Source organism: Rhamphochromis sp. 'chilingali' (assembly GCF_963969265.1).
Source record: "Rhamphochromis sp. 'chilingali' genome assembly, chromosome: 17".
Taxonomy (NCBI): domain Eukaryota; kingdom Metazoa; phylum Chordata; class Actinopteri; order Cichliformes; family Cichlidae; genus Rhamphochromis; species Rhamphochromis sp. 'chilingali'.
In genome coordinates, this window is record NC_137944.1 from 7,830,339 (window position 1) to 7,842,170 (window position 11,832).

Here is an 11,832-nt window from a genome sequence, read left to right on the forward strand (position 1 = left end):
TAGCAGCAGATCCTTTAAGTCCCACAGGTAAAAGTTATAAGACATGTAGTAGCACATTCTCAACAACTCTTTCAATGGCTCGTTTGTCTCTGTTTGGACTGCTATCTGTTTTTCATTACTATAAGGAGCATGCGGAAACGTTCGCCTATTAAGTGAAACCTTCTTAAGCAATCTGTTAAGTAGTACCATGTTTGTTTGTTTTGTTGTATTAGAGATAACAAAAATGAATAACCTTGGATACTCACATTAGACCACTATTGCCTTGACAACAAAAGCCTGAAATGACAGATCCAAACTGGTTCTCTTGTCCATTATATGTAAAACTCTTACAAGGCTGAACTTTTTGGGTATTTTAGCCTGACAATAATAGCTGACAAATCAAATCTAGAATCAAAACTGTATGGGGAAAGAGAAAAAGGCAAACACTGGCTTAACAGTAGGAAGTTGACTTCCTTGAGTGGCCCATATCCAAAAATCCATCCATCCAATTAGACAATGTTAGACTACAGTAGTAGCAGACTAAGAAGGTTTTTCAAGTTGTTGTTGTTTTTTCGGGGGTTTTTTTTTTTCAAAACTCTGAAAACCTGCAAAGGAAGGTGCCCAAGATGCATTCTAATTAGATCCTCCTTTAGCAGAGAACTGGAAGTCTTGCCTTCCAGTTCTCTCTCAGGTTGTCTCAGTCTGATACAGCGGTGTAATGATCTGCTTGTCCATCTAACTCCATTTTAGCCTCACCAGAAAACTTGATGTCAGGGTTCAGTTTTCCCCAAAGCAAAGGTCGCTCTCCACCAGAGATGGGCAGTACTGGTTAAAAGTAACGCTTTGCTGTAATCCGATTACTTTTTTTCAAGTAACGAGTAAAGTAAGGGATTACTATTGCAAAAAAGTAATTAGATTACTGTTACTTGCCCGTAAGCACACTGCATTACTACTGTTTGTGGGAGTGTCTCATGACAATGACGTACGAACACATGACGTTCGTGGCAGCAAAAGACGTGTGTAGATCATCCATCCATTCGCTTCCGCTTATCCTTTCCAGGGTCGCAGGGGGTGCTGGAGCCTATCCCAGCTGTCATAGGGCAAGAGGCGGGGTACACCCTGGACAGGTCGCCAGTCTGTCACAGGGCTAACACACAGAGACACAGACAACCATTCGCACTCACATATTCACACCTATGGGCAATTTAGATTGACCAATTAACCTATCCCCACTACTGCATGTTTTTGGACTGTGGGAAGAAGCCGGAGTACCCGGGGAGAACCCACGCAAACACGGGGAGAACATGCAAACTCCAGACAGAAAGACCCCAGCCTTATGGTGGAATTGAACTCAGGACCTTCTTGCTGTGCGGCAACAGTGCTAACCACCGTGCCCTCATGTGTAGATCACTATTGGATGATATGGAGCACGGGAGAGAGTACGCAGAGTATGCAGGGTTTAGAGCGTGGAAGTACTGACATTACTTTGAGTTTGAGTCTGTAAAAAGTGACAAAAACATCAGCGTCCACTGTACACTCTACCTGGTAAAACAACTTCTTTCTGCAGCGAAAAATTAAACTTCAAATGTGAGCAAGTGCCTAGCAAGCCGGCACAGGAATATGATATTCACAGAGAAACCCCCGGATCCCCCCACTGACATGAGACAATCCTCTACCTGTCCCACTCCTGCTAAAAAGGTGAAAATAGATTTAAAAGCGACAGGACTTAGTACCGCTGAATCTTTGATTGTATTTATTGCCGAGTTTTACTTGTATCTATTTGAAAGACTGAGTGTCAACACAAAAAATATTTTATTTTATATGCTGGAATATGCAGAAAATGGGTTTAAATGTTAAACAAATTTCTTCCAGTCAGAGAGTGTTGCGTATAATTACATTTTTGTTTGATGCAATGAGCATAAAGTTAAAAGATTAAACAATTTTTAAAAAGAGACTTTTTCACGTGATTCAATTTTATATGATGGATTATGCAGAAAAAATAGAATTGGGCTGAAAGGTCTATTGCTTCCTAACGTATTCAGGTTGTGTTTCATATTTTTTAAAAGTAACTAGTAATGAAGGCACTAATTACTTTTGAAAATATGTCTTTAGTAAAGTAACGGGATTACATTCTTGGAGAAGTAATAAAATCATTTGTAACTAATTACTATTTTTAAGTAACTTGACCAACACCTCCACTAATTAGGAGGTTCTGACTCTAAAAATCTATCAATATAAAAGAGCAGTTCATGGCCACCCACCAAGAAACTAAATCAACTCCAACAATTTTTCAGTAAAGTGAATTTCCCATCTAGTCAAAACGTTTCATTAGGACACTACCCAACTTGCTAACCTGGTCATTCTTACCTTTTTTGGGTATAATTTTTCTGGGGAATTCACATTAATCTATTTCAAAATGTTATGATTGTTTTCTGTGAACACTGGATGTACAGGGTGGGCCATTTATATGGATACACCATAATAAAATGGGAATGGTTGGTGATATCAAAGTCCTGTTTGTGGCACATTAGTATATGTGAGGGGGCAAACTCCTCAAGATGGGTGGTGACCATGGTGGCCATTTAGAAGTCGGCCATCTTGGATACAACTTTTGTTTTTTCAATAGGAAGAGGGCCATGTGACACATCAAACTTACTGGTAATGTCACAAGAAAAACAATGGTGTGCTTGGTTCCAATGTAACTTTATTCTTTCATGAGTTATTTACAAGTTTCTGACCACTTATAAAATGTGTTCAATGTGCTGCCCACTGTATTGGATTGTCAATGCAACCCTCTTCTCTCACTCTTCACACACTGATAGCAACAACGCAGGAGAAATGCCAGCACAGGCATCCAGTATCCGTAGTTTCAGGTGCTGCACATCTCGTATCTTCAGACCATAGACAATTCCCTTCAGATGACCCCAAAGATAAAAGTCTAAGTGGGTCAGATTGGGAATAGAATAGAATAGAATAGAATTCAACTTTATTGTCATTGCACATGCACAGGTACAGGGCAACGAAATGCAGTTTGCATCCATCCAGAAGTGCTTTAGTGATATAGGTATATTACAATATATATTAGCAATAGTATAGATATGTAAGTATATTACAGAAATGGGTCTATTATGGTATGTTATAATGTACACGGTATGAAGTATGTTGTGAATATTCTATAACTAAGTATGTACAGGCTGTAGTGAGTACAAGCTATGAACAGGATATAAATATGAAAAACTATACAGAATATGAAATAAATAACTTTACAGAAATCTGAGATATACAGCTATACAGAAATGGGAACTATGCAAGTTGTAAACAGTTGTAGGATTAAAGATTATTGAATGTACAGAATGATTATTTACACAGAGCTATACAGTAGTGCAGTTAAGATAAGTGAGGGTGTAGATAGTTTCTACAGAGGCTATATAAAGTGCTAGTGGTTGTGAGTGGTGGTTCACTCCATGTTATTATTGTGTGTTTGAGGGTACAGTTGTCCATTGTGTGTGTGTATGTTCAGTCCATGAGTTTAACGTGGGTCAGATGTCAGGAGGCAGAGTTCAGGAGTCTGACAGCTGTGGGGAAGAAGCTGTTCCGGTACCTGGTGGTCTTAGTCCGGACGCTCCTGTGGCGCCTCCCAGAGGGCAGGAGGGTGAAGAGTCCATGTGATGGGTGACTGGGGTCTTTGATGATTTTCCCAGCCCTTTTCAGACACCGCTTCCTGTAGATGTCTTTTATGGCAGGAAGTGGTGCTCCGGCGATGCGCTGGGCAGTTTTCACGACCCTCTGCAACGCCTTCCGGTCCGAGGCAGAGCAGTTCCCGTACCAGACTGTTATACAGTTGGTCAGGATGCTCTCGATGGTGCAACGATAGAAGTTCACCAGGATGTCTGAGGACAGGTGGTTCTTCCTCAGAGTCCTCAAGAAGAAGAGGCGCTGGTGAGCCTTCTTGACCAGCTTGGAGCAGTTGGTCGTCCAGGTGAGATCCTCGGAGATGTGGACTCCCAGGAACTTGAAGCTGCTCACACGCTCCACAGCCGTCCCCTTAATGTGGATGGGTGGATGTGGGTCAGCATTCCTCCTGTAGTCCACGATGAGCTCCTTGGTCTTCTCGGTGTTAAGCAGCAGGTTGTTTGTGTTGCACCACTCAGCCAGACGATCCACCTCCTCCCTGTAGGCGGCCTCATCGTTGTCACTGATGAGGCCAATCACCGTGGTGTCATCTGCAAACTTAATGATGGTGTTGGAACCATCAGCAGGTCTGCAGTCGTGGGTGAAGAGGGAGTAGAGGAAAGGGCTCATCACACAGCCTTGTGGTACACCAGTGTTCATTGTGATGGTAGATGAGCAGTGGTTATCCAGCCAGACATGTTGGGGGCGGTTGGTCAGGAAGTCCAGTAACCATTTGCAGATGAGGGAACTGATGCCCAGGTCTGTCAGTTTCCTGATGAGTTGTGAGGGGTGGATTGTATTGAATGCTGAACTGAAGTCTATAAACAGCATTCTGGCGTAGGTGTTGTTGTTGTCCAGGTGTGAGAGGACCCTAAGGGAGACCTTAGGGGCCATTCAACTGGCCCACGACGACCAATCCACTTTCCAGGAAACTGTTCATCTAGGAATGCTCGGACCTGGCACCCATAATGTGGTGGTGCACCATCTTGCTGGAAAAACTCAGGGAACGTGCCTGCTTCAGTGCAGAAAGAGGGAAACACATCATCATGTAGCAATTTCAAATATCCAGTGGCCTTGAGGTTTCCATTAATGAAGAATGGACCCGCTATCGTTGTACCCCATATACCACAGCAAACCATCACTTTTGTTGTTCCAACAGTCTTGGAGGGATCCATCCAATGTGGGTTAGTGTCAGACCTATAGCGGTGGTTTTGTTTGTTAACTTCACCATTAACATAAAAGTTTGCCTCATCACTGAACAAAATCTTCTGCGTGAACTGAGGGTCCTGTTCCAATTTTTGTTTTGCCCATTCTGCAAATTCTGTGCGCCGATCTGGATCATCCTCGTTGAGATGCTGCAGTAGCTGGAGTTTGTAAGGGTGCCATTTGTGAGTAGGTAATATCCGCCGAAGGGATGTTCGACTAATGCCTCTCTCCAGTGACATGCGGCGAGTGCTACGCTGTGGGCTCTTGCTGAATGAAGCTAGGACAGCTACTGATGTTTCTTCATTAGTGAGTTTTCTTGCGTCCACATTTTGGCAAATCCAACACTGAAGCAGTTTCACAAAACTTAGCAAGCAGTTTTCTAACTGTAGCATGGGAGATGGGTGGTCTCGTAGGGTGTCTTGCATTGAAATCTGCTGCAATGACCCGGTTACTGCATTCACCAGATATCAACACAATTTCGATCCGCTCCTCACGTGTTAACCTCTTCGACATGTCAATGGCTGTGAACAAAGAGAAACTTGTAAATAATTCATGAAAGAATAAAGTTAGGTTGAAACCAAGCACACCATTGTTTTTCTTGTGACATTACCAATAAGTTTGATGTGTCACATGGCCCTCTTCCTATTGAAAAAACAAAAGTTGTATCCAAGATGGCCGACTTCTAAATGGCCATCATGGTCACACCCATCTTGAGGAGTTTGCCCCCTCACATATACTAATGTGCTACAAACAGGACTTTAATATCACCAACCATTCCCATTTTATTATGGTGTATCCATATAAATGGCCCACCCTGTATGCATGTTGCAGGAGAGCAAACTTGCTAAGCGACAGGCCTACCCTGAGGTCTGTTTGTTTCTTTCAACTGGGTGCAAGTTTAAAGAAGATCAGGCTTATAAGTCATGTTACAGCACACCAAAGCCCATCAAATCCAAAAGTTCAAAGTGAGCTTAGACAGCGTAGATGTAGTACTTTGACAGCTCTTATGAAGGATCAACTGGATTAAGGGCCTGAGTTTTAGGTAAAGTGCACCTTTGGTAAAATGAATGACTGTCGTATTTTTCCACCCATAGGAAGCGCTGCCTCATATGTGTAAGGGGGTGGTAACAAGTGTTTATCTAAAAGGAGAAATGACACCATCCAAAGGTCCCGTTTTTAAACATGAGCATGTATTCATTTTGGTTCCAATACATTTTTTTGTTTGTTTTATTCAAGAAAAACAGAAGACTGTCATGATTTTGAGTAGAGAATTACAAGGCCTAGTCGGTTATTTTCATCGCTCTCTGCACTTTCTGCCATTTCCCCTCCACTCTCCTCTTTGCAAAAATGGTGTAAGCCACTTTACCACTCAGCTGTCAAGAGGGCAAAAATCCTAAATGAAACCACGTCCTTTAAAACAGTACAGCATTTATTCAATACTTGACTTCGGCTTAATGATGTAAATCAAATGAAAATCAATAAGTAAAGCTTCGTCTTACAGTGCTTATGGTATTACTCGCATGAACTGAATTAATGTGTCTGTGCTGTACTTTCCCAAAAGCTCAAAATAACTTACTGCCTATGCAGCTTCTCCACAATGGCCTTGGAGGATTTATGTTTTGTGTTAAGTAAGGCTGAAGCTACTCATGTTATCTCACTCCATCAATAGCAAATACATTAACAATATCTAGTCGCTGCAAGCACACTATTAATTTACCACGACCTGTCCCTACAGGGGCAGAATGATTGTTGGAGGCAACGAGGTGTATCTGTTTACCCCTCCCTGGGACACGGTGTCGCTGCTGGGGGATCAATGTCCATTGAGCATGGATGAGGAGGGGGCAGGCAGGCAGCCAAGCAGCCGGCTGGAGGAAGCCCTCAACCTCAGCTCAAATGACGCTGTCACCTAAGAGTTCCCAGCAGGCCTTGCAGAGACAGAGAGTTATGTGCTGCCTGATGCTGGAGCCATGTCCTCTCACACAGAAACATGGGCCTTTGTTCCTCAGAGGTTGAAGAGGACACAAGTAATAGATATTGCAAGCTCCGGTTCATGACAGGAAAAACCCAGACTGCCACCGACAGTTAACTGTCAGTCAGATATCTTGACATTTATCATTGGGAGAAGTGCAGTAGCTCTCATTCTAAGTAAGACTGCCTGACACTTGAAAGAAGAAATGGTGCCTTTTTCTTCCCGTGAATCAAACCTAATACGGTAGAATTAAAACGGAGGAGGAAAAAAAAAATTTAACATTTTGAGAAGGAATTCAGTAATGACATTATTTATTCTATGCACCTCTATAGGAAGGGGAGGTTTCGTGGTGTCTTAAGAGAATTTTGAGAGAAGGTTCATGTCACACTGGTCTTTTTGGTGATGTCCAGCTTCTTATGTGATAATGCAAGGTCTTGAGCTGTTGGAGACTGCTAAATGGGGAGGAGGGGTTAAGCGCCATCCTCAGGCTGTGTCCCAATTAAGAGACCGCACGCTTGAAGTACGCGCACTATGCGTACTACATACAGTACGAGAAGTGCGGAAGTGAGAGGCTTGTGAAATGGGACCGTCTAGCCTTCGTCGCGCTGTTCAGGTTGCCTAGCAACCATGATACTAACCGCAAGAAATGTTACATACAGCATTGTTTGACATAAATGAAGGAGAAAAAATGTTTTGTTGGTGTCATGGTCCTGGGTCATGTGACCCAGTATTCTGAGTTTCTTGATGTTTTTGTTATTCCTTTCAGTCTAGTTTCATTTCAGTTTATCTAGTTACATTCTGTCATGCCTAGGTTACAGTTTTAATTCATGATTTATCAAGCTCCCCATTTGTCTCATCACTGCGTGAAGTTTTCTGTGTTAAGTCTACGTGTGTTTATCGGTCATGTTTCATGTCCAAGTTTTCTTTGTTTGTCTAGTTCGAGTCATGTCTGGGTCTCGTTATGTTTCCCGTTTTATTTTGAAGGATCCTTGTGTTTTTTTGTTTATTATATTTAGCTTCACGTCCCCTGTCCTGTCATTATGTTAATTGTTGTCAGCTGTTTTCCCCATGTGATTCCGCTTCCCCTGATCATTCCTCATGTGTACTTACTCCGTGTGTTTCTGCTCAGTCGGTGTCAGATCATCTGTTAACCTCACCACAGTTTTCATAGGTTTACCTCATTGTTTCACTGTGTGTCCTAGTTTACTCAGTGTTCATAGTTTTGTCTTAGTTCTTTCACTGAGTGTCCCAGCCTTCTGTTAACACAGTGTCCATAGTCTCCTTAGTTTCCCTAGTTTCATGTTTTTTCTTCTGCAATCAGCCAATAAAGGCTCGCTTTATTTTTGAAACTACGTTTTGTCTCCACCGTGTCTTCGTCTGGGTCTACCTCATTCTTCACACTGGTGCACCCCGCCGTGACAGTTGGTCATTCATTTTTGTCATGACATCACTTTGATTAGTTGAGTCTCTGAGGCGGAGACCACAGGACTGTAAAACATGATAGTTGGGCTTCATGTCTGTACTGAACAGTCATTTCGTTCATGAGACTGTCATTTCGTTCATGAGACTAAAGTCATCTCACTGTGGTAATGTAAATATAATATGGCCAATATTATATGTAGTGTCAGATTAGTATGATATATATATATACCCCCTATGCTAAGCAAGCCTACCGCAGACATGAGCGAGACAGATAAATATGAAGGCATGCCGGCTCGGACGTCGCCCGGATCAACAAGGTCCGCGTCAGGTGTTGAGGAACCAGGGCACCCTGACGAAAAGTGGGCTACTGGAACAAGAAGGCATCGGTGGGCAAGAGACGAAAACAGGGCGTTGTTGGAATGCTACTACGCAAGTAACCCCGGCGGCAGGGGCTACATGAATAGGATGACGGACCTATGGATTCTTCGATACCCAACATCCACAATGACGGCGAAACAACTAGTAGCTCAGTGTTCCAACATTCGAAAGAAGGGACTGCTCTCACAGCTAGAGATTGACGAGGTACAACACAAATGCTATGGCAAGGAGGAGTCAGGACGCCAGGTCAGGGGGGAGATATCATCACCCCCACCCGAGATTGGGTACATAGCCCCAAGTGCGATAGGAGAAGGATCGTTGAGTGCGAGAGGAACTGACCTGAAAAATAGGATAATGGCCAAGCTTGAAACCTGGATCCCCCGTAGCCGGTTACCAAGATTACGTGAAGTACCCTCAGAAGGTCTGCTAGATGATGTTAATGCAGCACTACGGACAATACCTACAACCACGATTACCGACACTAACAAGCTGATCTACAATACGGCAGCAGTGATCAGTGAGATGCTTGGCTACAAGTTGAACAGCCACAAGGGGCAGTACCCTCCATGGAGAAGGAGGCTAGAGGGCAAGATCAAAGTAGCACGGAGGGAGGTTAGCCAACTAACGGAGTTGCAGAAAGGTGCGACAAAGAAGGTGCATAAGAAATACAGCAAGCTGTCCATACCTGAGGCCTTGGAAACTGCCAAGCAAAGACTCACAGCCTTGGCCAGCCGCTTGAGGAGGTACACCAGAGAGATAGAAGGCAGGAGAATAAACCAGCTGTTCTCCACAGAACCAGCAAAGGTGTACTCTCAGTGGCAAGGGAACAATAATAAGAGAACAGCACCACCAAGGCTGGAGACGGAGCAATACTGGAAGAGCATATGGGAGAAGGACGCAACCCATAACGGCAATGCTCAGTGGCTAGTGGATCTGAGGGCAGACCACAGCGACCTCCCTGAACAGGGTCCAGTAACCATCACAGTGGCAGATATCCAAGAAAGGGTCTCCAGTATGAAGAGTTGGACAGCACCAGGGCCCGACATGGTTCACGCCTACTGGCTAAAGAAGCTGACTGCACTCCACGAGCGTCTGGCAGCACAAATGAACCAGCTGCTAGTTAACGAGAGACACCCGGAATGGCTAACCGAAGGCCGGACGGTCCTGATCCCCAAGGACCCCAAGAAGGGACCGGTCCACTCCAACTACCGACCAATAACCTGCCTCAGTACTACATGGAAGCTCCTGTCAGGCATCATATCGGCTAAGATGAACAGGCACATGGGTCAATACATGAGTGGGACACAGAAAGGAATTGGCAAGAATACCAGAGGCGCAAAACACCAGCTACTGGTAGACAGAACAGTCAGCCGAGACTGCAAGACCAGACTGACCAACCTGTGCACTGCCTGGATTGATTACAAGAAGGCCTATGACTCAATGCCCCACAGCTGGATACTGGAATGCCTAGAATTGTAAAAGATCAATGGGACCCTAAGAGCCTTCATCAGGAACTCAATGGGGATGTGGCGTACAACACTAGAGGCCAACTCCAAGCCCATAGCACAAGTCACCATCAAGTGCGGGATCTACCAAGGAGATGCTCTGTCCCCACTGCTGTTCTGCATAGGCCTGAACCCCCTCAGTGAGATCATTAACAAGACTGGCTACGGATACCGACTACGGAACGGAGCAGTTGTCAGCCACCTCCTGTACATGGATGACATCAAGCTGTATGCCAAGAGTGAACGAGACATCGATTCACTGATCCACACTACCAGGCTATACAGCAATGACACTGGAATGTCGTTCGGACTGGAGAAGTGTAGTCGGATGGTATCAAAGAGAGGGAAGGTAGTCAGAACTGAGGGGATTGAACTACCAGAAGGCAACATTGCAGACATAGAGGACAGTTACAAGTCCCGAGGTCAAAATGGGAGATGCCCCCAAGGGTGGTGGAGAATGACCGAGCTAAGATCCTGTGGGACTTCCAGATACAGACGGACAAAATGGTGGTGGCTAACCAACCGGACATAGTGGTGGTAGACAAACAGAAGAAGACGGCCGTAGTGATCGATGTAGCGGTTCCGAATGACAGCAATATCAGGAAGAAGGAACACGAGAAGCTGGAGAAATACCAAGGGCTCAGAGAAGAGCTCGAGAGGATGTGGAGGGTGAAGGTAACGGTGGTCCCCGTGGTAATCGGAGCACTAGGTGCGGTGACTCCCAAGCTAGGCGAGTGGCTCCAGCAGATCCCGGGAACAACATCGGAGATCTCTGTCCAGAAGAGCGCAGTCCTGGGAACAGCTAAGATACTGCGCAGGACCCTCAAGCTCCCAGGCCTCTGGTAGAGGACCCGAGCTTGAAGGATAAACCGCCCGCAGGGGCGTGCTGGGTGTTATATATAAAAAACATAGCGTAGTGGTTAGACTACACGCCTTTGGGTTAGACTACACGCCTTTGGGACAGAGGATCGCAAGTTCGATTCCTGCCTGGGGCGTCTGTATCCAGTAAGGGTCCTAAGGCTAGACCCCCTATGCTAAGCAAGCCTACCGCAGACATGAGCGAGACAGATAAATATGAAGGCATGCCGGCTCGGACGTCGCCCGGATCAACAAGGTCCGCGTCAGGTGTTGAGGAACCAGGGCACCCTGACGAAAAGTGGGCTACTGGAACAAGAAGGCATCGGTGGGCAAGAGACGAAAACAGGGCGTTGTTGGAATGCTACTACGCAAGTAACCCCGGCGGAAGGGGCTACATGAATAGGATGAGGGACCTATGGATTCTTCGATACCCAACATCCACAATGACGGCAAAACAACTAGTAGCTCAGTGTTCCAACATTCGAAGGAAGAAGGAACACAAGAAGCTGGAGAAATACCAAGGGCTCAGAGAAGAGCTCGAGAGGATGTGGAGGGTGAAGGTAACGGTGGTCCCCGTGGTAATCGGAGCACTAGGTGCGGTGACTCCCAAGCTAGGCGAGTGGCTCCAGCAGATCCCGGGAATAACATCGGAGATCTCTGTCCAGAAGAGCGCAGTCCTGGGAACAGCTAAGATACTGCGCAGGACCCTCAAGCTCCCAGGCCTCTGGTAGAGGACCCGAGCTTGAAGGATAAACCGCCCGCAGGGGCGTGCTGGGTGGTTTTATTCATATATATATATATATATATATATATATATATATATGCCAAAGGAGGAGATAGAAG

General features: G+C 45.1%; 1 protein-coding gene across 2 annotated transcripts in view; it reads left to right on the top strand.

Annotated features, from left to right (window-relative positions):
• Window positions 1-10,401, top strand: part of LOC308384236 (uncharacterized protein) — a 352,712-nt gene extending 342,311 nt beyond the window's left edge. Inside the window, exons 2-3 of one of the 2 annotated variants that reach the window (XM_080862697.1) lie at window positions 8,585-8,623; window positions 8,680-10,401. In XM_080862697.1, the coding sequence (XP_080718823.1) occupies window positions 8,585-8,623; window positions 8,680-10,105 (1,465 nt within the window). In that variant the 3' untranslated portion in view covers window positions 10,106-10,401. Of the gene's footprint in view, window positions 1-8,486; window positions 8,624-8,679 lie in introns of those variants that run through there. The other variant, XM_080862698.1, reaches the window with a different exon arrangement.
• The last annotated feature ends 1,431 nt before the right edge of the window (window positions 10,402-11,832 follow it).